The following is a 16,384-nucleotide window of genomic DNA, read 5'->3' as shown; positions in this document are numbered from 1 at the left end:
AGCCAGCAGACCAGTGGGCGACGCACGAAGGTGAGGATACGAAGCGCAGCGTGAACCGTCTTGCCTAGAATGCGATGATCGCTGGGCCTTGTCATACGTGGGACAGGGCAACCCAAGTTGGCCCTTTGGCATTAGAAGAATGCAGACTGACGGATGGCGGGCGGAAGTGACTGATAGGAAAAAGCAACCAGGTGATCCGGTCATCCGAATCAACGACGGTCGCACAGCATGCGTGACGCAACAGGCAGCCACCCATCTGCATGTTTGTATGCATCGTGCGCCGGGGATTCTGTTATGAACCAATTTTCCGTGTAATGACCTGGCCGGGGTGATGGATGTTGCCGCCATGCCCAAAAACATGTCCCTCGTCCAATACGATAGGGACAACTCATCAATGCCGTCACTCGTCCGTCGCTGCAGGCCGGCTATCTTCCTAAGAGCGCCAGGGGGTCATGAAATCTGACCACAATCTCACAGCATTTCAACCGGTACACGGATAGGACATGTACTGTACATGTGGGTGTACTAATATGTACTTACGGGCTGACGACCCGCGATAAATAGAAGTAGAATTCATTTCATATTCATTTCAAGCGGAAAGGAGCAGGACGGTATCAAATGATGTGCATCGCGTTCGTTTCCATGTCCTCCGTCGAGCAGGGTCACCAGTATCCTAGTCGAAGAAGATAAATGGCGACTTGAGACCTGACAGGAATCGGGTTCGATGGCAGGCCGAACTAGTTGTACTCCATCACCGCTCCTCTGACGGATGTGACACTGCTAGCGACAACAGATGAGAGGCGCGAATGAGGTAAGACGTCCGTGATGTTGAGCAAGATACTTAGTGGCACAATCTTGACTATGGATGATTCACAAGAGCCAGTCACGTGGCCAACAAGTTCACACCAATGGTCAGGTCACTCTAGTCCCCATTGGACCGCCCGCCCTGATTTAGCGCAAATTCCTGTTCATTTTGCTCCTCCAGCCATCATCCCTGCATCCGACGTCTTTGCATCCAAGTACATGTACCCCGTATAGTAAGTATTACTTGTATTTGTACATGGACTTGAGGTACTCCGTACTGTAACAGTAAGTAAGTACGGCATTATTTGACCTAGAATCATTTTTGTATTAATACAAGTATTACATGCAAGTGCTCACATGCATGGTACTTACATACAAGGACACACATGCACTATAAGTAAACTCACACGCAGACCAAAGTACAGAGTACAGTACACCTACAACTACATGAGCACCAAAGGGTAATAAAGTTACGTACTAACGTGCCGGTAGTTGTACACATCTATCTATTCATGAGAAGTAGTGTCACTTAGGAGTGTTGCATTCTGCCAGTACATGTACATGTACTTGCACGTCAGTGCCAACAGTTGTCAACGCTGTGCTGACACTAAGTACATGCAGTGTAGTACTTACTATTAGCACCTCCGCACGAACATTCAAGTACAACTATAAGTATGTACTCCGTACACCTACAGTAGTTGTATCCATGTACCAACACGGATGTACGGAGTACGGAGTACTCTATTAATACTTGGCGACTTCGTACTCCGCACAGGACATTCTTATGTATTCCGTACATGTACTAATTCATACGTGAAAGCAAATGTGCAGTGTTATCGAGCACTCCGTACAAAAAATGAACTTGTAGGTGTCCATGTACTATACTACCGAATACATGTATTTATTTACCGTACGTAAGTACATGTACTTCATACTGACATAAGAATACTGTATGAAAAGTTGGTGTACAAATATTATCTACATGTGAAATACGCAGTAATACTTGTACTTAGTTCTCTGTAAGTAAGTAATTACTTGTACTTATTCGTACATGCACATGTGTACATGTAAGTACAGTACGGAGTACCATATGAACCTTCGGTACTCCGTACGTTACCTAGTACTTTCACGTACGGAGTACCGAGGGTTAATATAGGCTTCATGAGTACAAGAACCCCAAGTACAAGAACATGCAGGTTATCTTCTTAGCCACCCACGATTATAATGCATGGAATTTAGTACGGAGTACAAGTATCAAAATACTTTCCCAAGTAAAACTTGTACAACTTACTTAGGTAGTACTTAAGTACTCCGTACTTGTGAGGACATAATTACATGTACATTCATGTACAGTAAATACATGTACAGCACTCTGTAAGTACACCTTCGCAAGTGCACAGTTGAAAAATGCACGGCGTTTGATGCAGGCGAGTTGTCCGTCAGCAGAAACCCCTCGTCTGCTCCAACTCCATCATCGCGGTTGTACAGGAATTACACTTACTTACATGTACTGTAGGGGCTCATTCAGTACATCTCCGTACATGTTTGCACATGGACTCGAACCTATAGTAGTATCCATATGAGTGTCAGCTCCAGCGCACATATGATACTAGGCACACACGAACAGTACTTGTAAGTACGTTCAACTCCCTGGGGGGTACTCCGAAAGTTGTATGTTTTACAGCGTAATACTTACACCTACTTGCAAGATGCACAACAAGAAACAAGTGAATATAGGTACATGTACTTACGTCTGAAGATATGCATTGAACAGGTCTTGGGGCCCTGCCTGGCAGGTGCGAGCGCGAGGATCAGCCGGAGAGGCCTGGCTGAAGCACACTTATACCTAGACTCTACCAGAATCACTCAAAACTACAACACTTACAAGTAGTCCATACAATGGAAACGCTGACAGTACGAGGGTTTTATTTAGGCGCACTTGTACGGAGTGGAAGTAGATGTACTAAGTACTTGCAGGTAATGCTCTGTACTGTACTCCGTACAAGCCTACGAGTACAAGTGAGTAAGTTCTTGTACTTACAGCAGTGTATCTGGATGAGTGCTACACCGTACAAATACGTACACTTTCAAAGTCAGTACCCGCACGCTTATTCATGTGCTCCGTACTCCGTACTGTACTTACTTACGTAAAGTAAGCAGCTCAGGTTCGTTCTCAAATACGTGCAGTACAATTGGTACCGAGTGCAAAGTACTTGCATGTACTCCGTACATGTACATGTACTGTACTGTGTACTGTACTGTACTGTACTCGGCTCTCCTCACTCGTATCCTGTGGGTTTCTTGCAGGCCTTCCTGCACAAGTGCTTGTTGGCCCGTGCACCGCGTCATTTCTGAACAAATCAACATCGAGTGGGCCGGCCAGGCTGGACCAGCCTGGCCCAGCCACCGCGTGAGCCCCACCTGAGGGGGCTGAATCAGCCAGTCACAACCGTTAAAAGAGGCAGCGTCCCCGCCTCTCAAATCAAATCACGTCCTCGCATGTTCCCTCGTCCTGCCCGTCTCAAGTTTCTCTTCTCCCCCAACGGCCAATCAATCCATCTCGCCCCCTCCTCCACTCAGGGACGCCGAGACCGAAGCTTGCAAGCCGAAGGAGCAGAGCCCGTAGCAAGCCGCGTCCAGGTGGGAAAACAGGGCCTCTCACGAGCTTTGCGCAACCAGATTCGCCACCCAAACACAAGCCGTTGCGTTGCGTTGAGCGCGTGTTGCTGGACTGGCCATTCACAGCGCCTCGACGGTTCGAACAACCCATCAGTTCAGTCCAAAAACCAGCCAGCCAGGCCTCTCCCTCTGGTCCTCGCGCTCGCACCCGCCAGCCAGGCTTTGAAGCCTGTACAAGGAGCCAAGGGCAAAAAAAAAAAAGCGTGAGCCAACGGCGAGACCCTCCAGCGCGGTCTATCAGCCAGTCAGAGCCAGCAGAACTCGTCGACCTGCTGGAGCAACGAGTTTCATCGTCGTCGACAGCCGCAGCGGACGGACAGAGACGATCGCCGAAGGTGCCGACGGATTTCGTACGAGTAAACCGTCTTGCTTGTACGTTCGTCGCTCGTACCGTACCAGCTCCGTGCTCGTAGGAGCCAGCCAGACAGTCGCGCCGGCTCGCGCCCTGCCGCGGCAGTCAGCAAGCGGCATTCATCAAGAGAGGAGCAGCCTGCAGCCTGCAGCCTTTACTCGGCCCTTTGCGCAACCGTCGAAATACCGCGGCGGTCACTCCTACTCCTCCCGCTTCCCCTCGCCAGCAAATCAGCTCCCGTATTTCACCCGGTTCGCCCTTCGACATATCCCGTTCCGTGGCCGCTTTCGCCATCGCAGAGGCCTATCATTGTCGCCTGCTGCCTCTTGTTCCTTCGCCTACGTCATTGGTCGCGTCCGTAACGGTGAGAACTCGCCGACGGTCGCAAGACGCGACTGTTGCGACGTCCCATCCGGCGACCCTGCCCTGCTGCGTCGTCAACCCCGAGGCCCCCATAGCGTATCGTCGACGGCACCGTCACGTCGTCCTCCGCACGAGCTCCCGAGCCGCTCTCTAGTCACACAACAACGACCAAGGTAAGACGCTGTGCTGCGGGGAATGGTGCTCTTTCCCTCCTCAGCGACCTCGCAAATTCTTTCACGCCGTCGTTTGAGGATTCTGCGTCTCCTTCCCCCGACCGTTGCGACAATGGCTTGCGTGGAAGCCTTGCGACTTGGTCTCATCACAACCTCCGTCGTTTCTCTTACCCTCCTTGGCATCCGATGGCCCGGATCGCGTCCCTCTGGCTGCATCGATTTTGCGGAATTGCTGCGCCATGCCTTCGACCGAGTACTGCCACTTACACCAGCACCAAATCAAGTTTTGCCATCACCCGACACCACCCGCCTGCTGCCTCACCACCCTTCGCCCTTTCGCCCCGTTTTCCTTTTCAGTATTTCTTCCTTTTGATTCAATTGCTGTGTCCCGTGTCCATCCGCTCGCTCGTCGGCAAGCGCTGAATCGTTGCGTTGCCTTTACCCGCCGACTCTGGCTGTTCGGAGAGAAACGGCAACGTCCTTTCTCATTCATTCGACGCCCTATGAGCCCAATTGCGAGGGGGAATCGCTACGGCTCGAGCGTTTGAAACTCTATCGCCCCGACACCACAGCGCCCCGGGCACATCTCTACCGGAACGGTCCGAGTTTTGGCATGTCTTGCCAGTGCAAGCGCAAGTCGAGGTCGACCTGCTTCGTCCCTCTCCCGCCCCGACCCACTGGCAGTGCGCTCATGCGCGTCTCAGAAGCGGGTGCCCTGACGGTTGGCTTATTCCGTCGACATGGATGGACGTGGATGGACATGGGATGGGGTTGTGCATGTTTCCGCCATGCATGAGGTGCCAGCGCATCCCAAGTGTGGCATCAAGCGCCAGCTACCCCGTCCGCCACACCCCTTGTCTCCTCATCTCACCGCCGCTTCGACCCTTCGACCCCTATAACTGTCCGTTTCCAGCCCGGCTAACGACGTTGGTTGGATAGACTCTTCTCCGCTCTCCATTGAAGGGCTCCGTCTCCGACAGAAACAAAGCAACGGCTCTGTTTCGCTCGCTTCGTCCCGTCGTCAGTCGCACCATCGACCGATACCCGCGACCGTTGCCACCCGGCTCTGCCTTCGCCAACGCCAATCCCGTTGCCACCCCGCAGACTCGATCGACATCGACCTGCAGCACGTCCCCCACCATCCGTCGCCAGCTCACCCACCTATTTCCCCGTTGGATTGGGTGCCGTGACCTTGCTGCGCCCATTCGTGACGGACAACCCGGCTAGCCCAAGGGACGAAGAAAGCCAGGCCGACGTCGCCCAACTCGCGTGCCCAACCGTTCCCGTGCTCAGGCGACGGCTGCATTTTAACCCTCAGCATTCGCCGAGTCGTCCGTATCGTCCGTCTATTCGTCCTTGTCCCTCGCCGACCTCGCGCCCCTCTCTGGCTTATCCCTCGATCGCGCCCAGCCGCCGAACCAAGCGGCGCCATCCTTCGACTCTCGACGAGTTTCGTCGGATCGGGCGAATAGAATTCATCCGAGACCCGAAGTAGGCGCGCGACAGTTTCGCCTTCTTCCCCTTTTCGCCCCGTCTCCATCGGATGATGGAATACGGCCAATATCCACAGCAGCCGCAGCATAATACACACACCAGTTACGCAAACGCAGGCCCAGGTGCCGGTGTCACCTCGCCGACCAACCAGAGCGGCCACCAGCACGCTGTGCAATCCTCACCGCTCCTCAGCACGCAGCAGCAAGAAGCGCAGCTGCCATCTCAACCGTCGAATCAGCAGCAAGCACACAACATGTACCAACCGCAGTACGGCGTGCCCCAGCAGGGCATGCAGCAGGTCCCCTACGGCATGCCCGGGATCCAAGCCGCCGCAATGGCCGCCACAGCTGCCGCCTCCGGCTCCAGCTATCCCTACATGCACTCGGACCCCGGCATGCCGCAGAGCTCGCCGAGGATGGCCGGTGACAACATCAAGAAGGACGGCCGCCAGTCGCCCCGGATGGGCGCCATGCCGCAGCTGCAAGGACGGCGGATGAGCCAAGTGACGAGCCCGGGCGTGCCCAACGCCCAGGTGATGATGAACCACGGCGGTCCCCGTCCCGGCGTGGCCCCGCCCCAGATGGCGCCTGGCCAGCAGATGCAACATCCGCAGTCGCCCGAGATGCCTCCTGGCGGGGCCGAAGAGTCCCCTCTCTACGTGAACGCGAAGCAGTTTCACCGCATCCTCAAACGACGTGTCGCCCGGCAACGGCTGGAGGAGCAGCTGCGGCTGACATCCAAGGGCCGGAAACCCTACCTTCACGAGTCCCGCCACAACCACGCGATGCGACGCCCTCGCGGACCCGGAGGCCGATTCTTGACCGCCGACGAGGTCGCCGCGATGGAGCGCGACACGAAGAGCGTCGACGATGGCAGCAAGGACGAGGGAGACGCGGCCGATGCTGTATCGGCCGACGCCACAGGTGCAAAGCGCAAGTCCGAAGTCGGATCTGGGTCTCCTAATAAGAAGCCCAAGACCGACCCCGATAGCCCCGACGACGGCGGTAACGAGGAAGTAGCCAGCTGATGGCCCGCCCCGTCTCGGAACGGACATCGCCACGGCTGGGCAAGGGGTCAAGGATGATGCCATCGCCGCGATGTGCTCCCGGGACCCCGCTCGCCCCCTGAACCGGCGGCGCTTCTCCGTCCCTCCCTCGCGATGGTGAAACCCGGCGGCTGGTGTTGTTGGACGACGAGGTGTTGGGGGCTACCGGCGGCGCAGCTGCCTTCCAGCCCCCGTTTCGATTTCTCTCCGGGGTCCGTCCTTTGCGGCTGCCGTCGACCGAGACTGGCCAATGATTCTCGACTTGATTTTTTTTCTAATACACAATCGGACTGGCAACAGCATCCTCGGCCCATCACTCGATGCGCAGGGGGATAGGATTACCTCAAGGACCAAATGCATGGATGATTCGACACGATGGATACCCTCTTCCCTGTTATTTTCTTCCCTTTTTGACTTTATTTTCCCAGTCTCTGTCACCACACTTGTTTGCTTCTCTCGTTGGTCATGCTCCTTGTGCGGCTCCCCGTGGCCGCAGGTCTGGCTATCGCTGCCGACGCCTCGCTCGCATCGTGTGTCGTTTGTCCTTGGACCTTCTATCGACGTTCGGCGAGAACTTGAGGCCCCCCAAGGGCAATCCAGAAAACGATGGAGGGGGGTGCATTGCAAGACGCAGGATGCTTGCAGTACGAACGAAGATCTCCAGATGGATCGGAAGGGGGAGGGGAAGGCAGTGTCAGGGCTCAGGGACAGATTGGGCGGGCCATCTTCGACGGACGTGGATGTAAGGGATGACTATGCGTCGCCGGATATCATTATGTGGAAGACCTGCTCATTGGAACTTGGCCTTGATCTTGACATTCGCCCTCGCTCCGCTTCGCTGTCGATGGGAGCGTTCATCACTACCAGCACATAGCTCGTTCATTGGTCGTGCCAAGCCCGATCGATCGGGGGACCATGGGCCATTTGTTTACCCTTTGCTCTGAATGAATACGTACCAACCTGCTTGTTGAACACGACAATTTTGTCTCGACTTTTCTATGCCGACGTCGACGATCGATGGGCATCAATTCTGCATTTGGGGGCCGCTTCGACCTCGAGCTGGAGACGGGCCGGACTCTGCTCCTCGAGTAGCGGGCCTTCGGCGCTTGATTTCATACTCCTCTCCGTCGACAGAATGGCGGTCATCCCTAGCACGAGGTAATAGAAGTGTGTACAACCAGTGCATGCGTGCCGTGAAAGGTGTTGCCCTCTTGCCTGGTATGCGTAACCACCACAAGCATGAGTGTGCGTGTACGGGCGCTCTCCACACAATGCGAAGCAGTCGTCAAGGATCAACCGTGCGTGTGTACAGTACAGCACGTTCGATTCAATGCAGTGCTAATAGCTTCTGGCTAGAAATAGGACGTTCAGCTCTCCGTCTTCTCCCTTTGCTTCTGTTTGCTGCCGAGGATGATGCCTGTCGGGTGATTCGGCAAGCCTGCGCTCCTCAAAGCATGCTGCTGGTGCTGGGTGCTACCGCTGGATGCAAGACGGTGCCCGGAATCTATGCATGCATCCTCCGGTGCATACAGCACAGGCCGACGTCACTGCTACGTGCATCCATATGCGAGGAAGCTTGTGGGAAGGGAGATGCTGATGATCAGGTGGCCTGGCGTTGCAGGTAAACCACGATCCACAGCGCTGAGGACCGATGGATTTGTTGATAGGGCGCACTGCGTTCTTCGTACTTACTGTACGGAGTACTGTGACGGACGACGGCAGCGCTAGGCGGTATCTGTTTATCCGCTGTACGGCGGGGCCCGGCACTAGAATGCAAGCCTCAGGCTCTGCTTTGCAAGCACTTACTAGTGCTTGCTTGAATGTACTTCAAGTACGTACATGCTCAGTGGTCCCAGGCGGCTGCTTCGTGCTGGCTGGTCGATCGCAACAGAAAAACTGATTTGCCTACTACCGCGTTCATGTTGGTCGCCCATTTCTACTAATTACCACTAAATACCCGCTCCGCTTGGTTGCCATCATCTGCAGCGCCGTTTGTAATAGATAAATACTTCCTTGGGAGCCGTCTTCTTCTTTCATTCCACGTCGGTGACATCTATTTCAACATCTTGCTCGCTTCGTTATCATCCTTCGAGCCCCCAGAGCCCCCCGAACCACACACCGTTTCCGCCGTGGGAACTCGAGGCGCGCGATCCTTCAGCCAGCACGACGACGCAAATCTCGGGTATTACTGTGCTCTACAACGTCATTCACCCTTCACCATGTCGCTCGAAGCCGTCGACCTCAAGAACAAGGGCAACAAGGCCTTCTCCGCCGGTGATTTCCCAGGTGCCATCGACTTCTACACCAAGGCCATCGAGTTGAACGACAAGGAGCCTACCTTCTTCACCAACCGAGCACAAGTGCGTTGGCAGCATCTCCCGCCGATTCTCCCGCTGATGCAGCTTGTGTCACAGCGACGCTGACCGACTGACTTGCTTCCTCTCCCTTCTTCAGGCATACATCAAGACGGAAGCGTATGGATACGCCATCGCCGACGCCGGCAAGGCCATCGAGCTGAGCCCAAAGCTCATCAAGGTCTGACGCCGCATCCACCAGGAACGCTGAACGATGACGGCTAATGCAAGCCACTTTGCAGGCGCACTATCGTCGAGGTCTTGCCCGGATAGCCATCCTCCGACCGAAGGAAGCCATCGACGATTTTAAGGAGTGCGTGAGGCTCGACCCGGCCAACAAGGATGCGAAGCTCAAGCTGGAAGACTGCAAGAAGATTGTGCGGCAGCTCGCGTTTTTTGCCGCCATCGAAGTCGGCGATGAGCCCTCCGCCGCCGAGGGTCTTGACCTGGACTCGATGGTCGTCGAAGCCGAGTACGACGGCGTTCGGCTCGAGAATGACATGACGCAGGAGTTCATCGACGACATGATGGAACGGTTCAAGAATGGCAAAAAGATTCACCGCAAATACGTCTACCAGATCATCATCGCCGTCAAAAAGATCGTCTACGAGGAGGCAACCATGGTTGAGATGGAGATTCCCGACAACGTCGAACTCACCGTCTGCGGCGATACTCATGGTATGGAGCCCCGTCCCCCCCATGCTGATATCGCGCCTTTCTCCGACTGCCGACTCACCGTCATGCAGGGCAATATTTCGATCTCATGGAGCTCTTCCGTCGCAACGGCACGCCCAGTGAGAAGCACTGGTATCTTTTCAATGGTGACTTTGTCGACCGAGGATCTTGGTCGACCGAAATCGCCCTGCTTCTCTATGCTTTCAAATGGCTGAGGCCCAGCGGTTTCTTCCTGAACCGTGGCAATCACGAGACGGACGATATGAACAGGGTGTACGGATTTGAGGGAGAATGCAAAGCAAAATACAACGAAAGGTACGTCGTGTGATGACCATTCCGCTCTCCGTACACGAACGACACGCACACGAAGAACCTTGCCTCACCCATTTACCCAGAACCTTTAAGCTATTTTCCGAGAGTTTCTCCGCTCTGCCGTTGGCGACGCTGGTGGGGAAGAAGTACCTGGTCCTGCACGGCGGCCTCTTCTCTGACGACAGCGTCACCTTGAATGATATCCGCAAATTGAACCGGCACAATCAGCGCCAGCCGGGCCAGGCTGGCCTCATGATGGAAATGCTGTGGACGGACCCGCAAGAGGAGGAAGGCCGTGGGCCGAGCAAGAGAGGCGTCGGCATGCAGTTTGGTCCGGACATCACGAAGCGCTTCTGCGAGAACAACGGCCTCGAAGCGGTCATCCGCAGCCACGAGGTGCGCATGGATGGCTACGAAGTCCAGCACGATGGTCGATGCATTACAGGTGACTGCCCCCCCTCCTTCCCTCCCTCCCCGCTGCTGGTCTTGTACCTCTCTCATTTTCATCTGACGCTGACCTCCGTTGCAGTCTTCTCCGCTCCCAGGTACTGCGACTCGACTGAGAATCGGGGCGCGTACATCAACATCGGATCCGACTACAAGCTCAAATACGAGCAGTTCGATGCCGTGCCCCATCCGGATATCAAGCCAATGGTAGCACCGCCACCCGTTCATTTTCCGCTGAACTCGATGCTGATTTTTGTCCCACAGGCGTATTCGCAGAGCTCTCTCATGTCGTCTTTGATGTGAAATTGGACCATCGACAGGAATTCTCCAATCCTCGGGGGTGCATTAGCTCCGGCGTCTGGAATAAGCTGTTTGAATCGCGCTTTGGTCGGGTGAAAAAGTAACGAGCACATAGATACCCGTGCATATCAAGACTTTGTACGCACAAGCGCCCGTGACTCGTGATCGCACGATCGGCTGTCCCATACTCGTTCCTGGCCGTCTGTGCCAACCATCATGCCAAGCCAGTCGGCGCATCGCTTGATTCGCAAAAGCCGCTGCGTGCCATCTTCTGTTGTCCCTTTCCACGCCGTTATCGCGGCCGCAAAGGCTCCGAGATCTGGACGCGGCACTCGGATCCAGCAATCGCGACCCTCGGCCTTCAGAATATCCATGGAGATGGATTCTCCCGTTAGGCCTAGAAACTGTCGAAGGGCGGCTGTGCAGTACGACTTGACTAGCAAATTGTCCAGTTCTACTCCAGCTTCGTCTGGGCCGTCGGTCACCAACACGAGATGGGCATACGCAAAAGGAGGAGATTTGATGGTACAAGTGAGGATCTCGTGCGAAGACTCCAAGTGTGCTTTGGGGGCGCCTCGACGCTGCGCCGTGGGATTCGCGCTCATACCGATGATCGAAATTTCGTTGTCAAGATTCGAGGTGTTGTAGCCGATGCCGTTGTGTGTTGCCAACCTTTGCAAACTTGGTTGACTAAGCGGTGGAGGAGTTTATGCATATACGCGGATTATGCAGCTATTCCAGGTCGGTGCTGAGCGAAGCCTCCACCGACGACCGACTTGTTCCACTTTCTTCACCTTCACCTTATCCTTCTCATTTTCTCTACCTTGCTACGAACCAACCCCCTGCCATCCCTACGAAAGCAACAAACGCAACGCTCGGTCAAGTTTCTGTTCGCCCGCGGAACACCATGGCGTCCAGCTTTGCCGCGCCCGGGCAGCACCGCTATCTGCGCGCCTGCATGGTGTGTGCCATCGTCATGACGTACACCGTATGTCCACGATTTTTTTTTTGCCTGATTGACAGAGCGAGAAGCTGACCCTTGTCTCACAGCGGTTTCGTGACGAAGGATGTCCAAATTGCGAAGAATTTCTGCACCTCGCCGGCTCGCAGGACCAGATCGAAAGCTGCACGTCCCAGGTCTTCGAAGGCCTCATCACGCTCGCAAACCCGGCCAAGTCATGGGTCGCCAAGTGGCAGCGGCTGGATGGCTACATCGGTGGCGTATACGCCATCAAAGTTTCGGGGCAACTCCCCGATGAGATCCGATCGATGCTCGAGGACGAATACAGAATACAGTATATACCGTACGTTAGGACGCCGCGGCAAACTACGCATGGCAAAGCGGACGCTGACTTGCTCGCAGGAGAGACGGCACCGAAACAGAGGCGGATGCGTAGTGAGCGAGACGTCTTGAGACAATGAATGATTTCTACGATGGCGAATACGGCGTTACCTGTTGGAGCAGGATCAAGGGGGCGTTTGGGCACCACGTGCCACAGGGGGCATGTCACATACTCAGGCAGCAGCATTACAAATCCTTTCACGCACCGTGGGTTGTTGCATGCGGACATTTCGTGTTCAGTTCGTGCGGTGCTTCTTCCCAGGCGGCATTCTGAACCCTATAGATCCCCCGGCGGGTCGCTTCCTTTCCATTTCCTCTCGCATGATTCTTTCCACCTCGCTCATCTTCTTCGGCTCCTCGACCTTGCTGCTCTTGCTTGAACTTACAGCAACCATCGCCTTCTTCTTTGTCTGTGCAAAAACGTTTTTGGGCTGCGGCTTGCTGCCCATTTTCATTGACACTCCTCCAAGAACACCCGGCGAAGCGGCTGCCTTGTCTGGCCCGTCAATCTTCTCTGCCTCAACGGGTGCTTGTCCAGCAGCCGGCGATTCATTCGACGAGGCACCTTGCAACGTTGGTTCCGTGTCCCGGGCCTTTGGCTTGGCTCCAAAAGCTAGAGTAATCTTTTCACCATCTTTCCTTTTCAGGTTCCGAGCCTCTTCGTCCTCTTGTACCCCGCCTTGGGCGGCTTTGGCTTCCTGCGCACGTCGAATCTGCTCCTTGATCATGCGCTGCTCGATATGGCTGTCGCCTTGATCCTGAGCTTCTTTCTTGCGCAGCGCCTCTTGCCTTCGCAGATTGTCTGGCGAGTTGTCGATCCAGGAGATGTGAATGCCTTCCTCGTTTTCCTCCACCCTACAGATGGACTCGCGCCCGAGATACTTGGCGAATTCGGTCAGAGATGGCCACTTGGTAGCGTTCATGTGGACGTGCTCTTTGTTGCTAATGTATTCCTGGTAGAAACGATTTATGTGTACCTGCTTCTCTCCGTGGCCCGTCTTGAGAAGTTGCAGGAAGTCTCTCACGAACTGGTTGCTGAAGTCGTCGATGAATTTCTTGGGATCTTCGCCGACGAGAATCATCTGCCGCACGTGACTCTCGGACTGCGTGTGCATTTTGAAGCCGTTCGCATCTCGTGTTTGCTTCGAGCACACTTGGCAGTACCATCGTAGACGCTGGAGACCCTTGCTCTTGAGCTTATTGGAGAGATGTTTGGTCGAGCCGACCTCTGCTTTAGGCATGATTGCGACGGACCGGCTCGATGCCGTGACCGGAACGGAAAGGGGGCCGTGCAGAAAGGGTGATCAGGCTTCGCAATATATCCCTCTGCTAGGGTATACGGAACTTGGCTGGCGTAGATTCAACGCAAATGGCAGATGCAGGAGAAGTGGGCAGGTTTGATCATGAGGTTGTTGTTTCCGTCAGCCTTGCAGTTCGTTGTAGGATTTATTATGGGGCACATACGGAGTAATGCAATGCGCACTCCTAATAAGGTTCCTACTTACGGAGTACAGTACAAGTATTAATACTGTACTTGTACGGAGTACGGCACTCCGTACTTCACACCTACTTGCTGTAGATGAATACTTGTACCTAATGGCTGTATATACATACTTACTTGTACTTACAGACAGTATCCATCCGGCCATGCATACTGTACGTTGCCGCTAGCCGAGACCATTGCACAGTACTTAAGTAGTAGTAAGTAGGCACTAGGCAGGCACTTACAGTGCTTAGTTTGCAGGAGAGAAGTACTGTACTCTGTACTCCTAATCCCAATTCAGATTGTCACTGACAAATATCCAGTCCCACAATCAAGGCAGCAAGCAGGCACCTTTATCAGTGCACCACGCCTTCTCGCTGGCTGAACACTCTCACATCACAACTTCTCGTCTTCCACTCGCAGGTCCGATTCTACCTACACGCTGAAAAAAAGGCTGCACGCCCAGCACTTCTCAGACACTGCCTGATCTACAAGAGAGCCCTCCCCACACTCGGGGCAGTATTGACGGCCCATCATGTCCGAACGCAAAGTTCTTCAGGTAGATGCTCAACAGCCGACTCCTACGTTGTCAGCCGCATGCTAACCCTCGATAGAAATATTATCCCTCGGACTTCGACCCCAGAGACATCGCTCGTCGGCGTGGGCCCAAGACGAGCGGCCCCCGAATCCAAACGGTTCGTTTGATGGCGCCATTCTCGATGCGATGCATGACTTGCGGAGAGTTCATCTACAAAGGGCGCAAGTTCAACTCGAGAAAAGAGACGAACCTGGAAAACAGATATCTCGGGATCCAGATATTTTCTTTTCACATCAAATGCACCAGATGCAGCGCAGAAATCACTTTCTGCACGGACCCGAAAAATAACGACTATGCCATGGTGAAGGGTGCTGTGCGCAATATGGAACCGTGGAGGAACAAGGAAACGGAGGGCGAGTCGATGGAGCAGAGGCTTGATCGGCTCGAGAGAGAGGAAGCGGAGGCGGCCGGGGAGGAAGAAAAGAACGCGATGGCGGATCTGGAGGCCAAGAACGCCGACGCTCGGCGCGAAATGGCGGCAGCGGATGCACTGGACGAGATACGACACAGAAATGCTAGGATAAATCGGTCAGCGAAGGAGGGGGTGGACTTTGCCGACGCCATCGTGCGGTCGGAGGATGAGGAACGCGCGTGCCAAGAACGAGAAGACGACGAAGCGGCCAGAAAGGCGTTTGCGGCGAGCCGATCAGCATACGACGCAGAATTTGACGAGATGACGATTGCCAGTGCCGGTCTGGCGTTGGGAGCGTCGGACGTGGACAATTCTGACGAGGCAAAGCCTTTGTCTGCTGCTGCTGCAGCGGCCATTGCCATGCCACCGCCCACGTTTAAGAGGACGGTGAAGAAGAAGAAAAATCACTCAGCATTACTCGGTATCAAGAAGAAGGTGCCGCAGGTTTGAGAACCAAACGTTAGCCAGATGGACGGCTGCGGAAGATTGCACCTGAATCTCATGATCCCTTTCTCGGTGGAATGGCGATCACATTTGCGTTCATGGCACCTGCCATGTCTAATGACGGAATAATGGAACATCCAAGGGCACCGCGAGAGAAAAAGTGAGAGAGAGAGTGAGTGAGAGAGAGAGAGAGAGACGATCGGCTCCATGAGCGCAAGAGGCGGGGGTAGCACCAATGCACGTGGTGGGAGGTTATAATTACAACAATGGTGTCATTGCCACAACCTAAGTATATGCATACTTTGTAACGCTTAAGTGTCGCCAACAATCATCACGCTCATGCTATCCAGCGTGCCGCTCTTATGTAGGCCCAAATTGGCCATTGCACCCAGTCCGTACACTCTGACCGACAAGCCCTTGCATACCCGTCTCGATTTCGACTAGCGAATCAGGTGACAGAATGAGGTCGTCGAATGGTCCATGTCGTACACAGTCGTGATTTCCGGCAAGATTTTCGTTTTAGCCCAGCATGGGTATCACTCCACGGCAGGGCCTCCGCGATGCCCTTCGCCAAATGGACGGCAGGATGGTTGCTGGTGCGAATACGTGCAAGCTCTCGCTCCCACCCCAGGTGGTTGCGAACGAATAAACGATGCAAGAACGAAAAATAAGGGGAGGATCGGTTCGACGAGGTGGCCTTTTTCTCAAGAATGGCACATTGAAGGCGGGATGCCGTTGGTCAAGGTAGTGCTAGAGGAGGAGGAGGTAGAGGAGGAGGAAACGGAGGAGGAGGGATCGCACTGGGAGCTCGCGGCGGGCATGGCACCGAAGGACTCCATTTGACGTTTGGTGTGGTCGTGCATGTAGCGGGAGTAGCTCATGATATTCTGAGGCGGCGCGGGGGAGACGGGACTGGAAGTGGTGAAGGAATCCGTTTGGCCTGGCATATCTGCAGTTTGAGACGACGGATGTCGTGGTGCGGAAGATGGATGGGAACAAGTTGGTAGAGATGGGTGGATATAGCTTCGTCGATGGCAAGGATGCTTGGTCAAGTATTGATAGATGGTTCCTACAAGTGAGGTTTGGATAGTATCAAGGCCGGGAGTG

At 54.5% G+C, this 16,384-nt stretch overlaps 6 protein-coding genes across 6 annotated transcripts; 4 read left to right on the top strand and 2 right to left on the bottom strand.

Annotated features, from left to right (window-relative positions):
- Positions 1–5,917: 5,917 nt before the first annotated feature.
- On the top strand, positions 5,918–6,892 carry DCS_03849 (uncharacterized protein; the record flags this gene model as incomplete). The annotated part of the gene is made up of 1 exon (XM_040801162.1): positions 5,918–6,892. The coding sequence occupies one exon, from the start codon at positions 5,918–5,920 to the stop codon at positions 6,890–6,892; it is 975 nt and encodes a 324-aa protein (XP_040656195.1).
- Positions 6,893–9,129: 2,237 nt separating this feature from the next.
- DCS_03848 (ser/thr protein phosphatase type 5) lies at positions 9,130–11,001 on the top strand (the record flags this gene model as incomplete). The annotated part of the gene is made up of 6 exons (XM_040801161.1): positions 9,130–9,270; positions 9,365–9,445; positions 9,507–9,942; positions 10,011–10,254; positions 10,335–10,696; positions 10,781–11,001. 6 exons carry the CDS (start codon positions 9,130–9,132, stop codon positions 10,999–11,001), a joined length of 1,485 nt encoding a protein of 494 aa, XP_040656194.1.
- A 125-nt stretch (positions 11,002–11,126) lies between these two features.
- On the bottom strand, positions 11,127–11,603 carry DCS_03847 (uncharacterized protein; the record flags this gene model as incomplete). The annotated part of the gene is made up of 1 exon (XM_040801160.1): positions 11,127–11,603. One exon carries the CDS (start codon positions 11,601–11,603, stop codon positions 11,127–11,129), a length of 477 nt encoding a protein of 158 aa, XP_040656193.1.
- A 302-nt stretch (positions 11,604–11,905) lies between these two features.
- On the top strand, positions 11,906–12,395 carry DCS_03846 (transcriptional elongation protein Spt4; the record flags this gene model as incomplete). Its single annotated transcript, XM_040801159.1, has 3 exons — positions 11,906–11,986; positions 12,049–12,302; positions 12,362–12,395. The coding sequence occupies 3 exons, from the start codon at positions 11,906–11,908 to the stop codon at positions 12,393–12,395; spliced, it is 369 nt and encodes a 122-aa protein (XP_040656192.1).
- Positions 12,396–12,576: 181 nt separating this feature from the next.
- On the bottom strand, positions 12,577–13,581 carry DCS_03845 (zinc finger protein RTS2; the record flags this gene model as incomplete). The annotated part of the gene is made up of 1 exon (XM_040801158.1): positions 12,577–13,581. One exon carries the CDS (start codon positions 13,579–13,581, stop codon positions 12,577–12,579), a length of 1,005 nt encoding a protein of 334 aa, XP_040656191.1.
- A 777-nt stretch (positions 13,582–14,358) lies between these two features.
- Positions 14,359–15,283, top strand: DCS_03844 (cell cycle control protein cwf16; the record flags this gene model as incomplete). Its single annotated transcript, XM_040801157.1, has 2 exons — positions 14,359–14,382; positions 14,438–15,283. 2 exons carry the CDS (start codon positions 14,359–14,361, stop codon positions 15,281–15,283), a joined length of 870 nt encoding a protein of 289 aa, XP_040656190.1.
- Positions 15,284–16,384: the final 1,101 nt, after the last annotated feature.

This window comes from Drechmeria coniospora, chromosome 02, assembly GCF_001625195.1.
Source record: "Drechmeria coniospora strain ARSEF 6962 chromosome 02, whole genome shotgun sequence".
In the NCBI taxonomy this organism is placed as follows: Eukaryota; Fungi; Ascomycota; class Sordariomycetes; order Hypocreales; family Ophiocordycipitaceae; genus Drechmeria; species Drechmeria coniospora.
The sequence above is the reverse complement of the archived record's forward strand: the minus strand, read 5'-3'. Positions and strand labels throughout refer to the sequence as shown.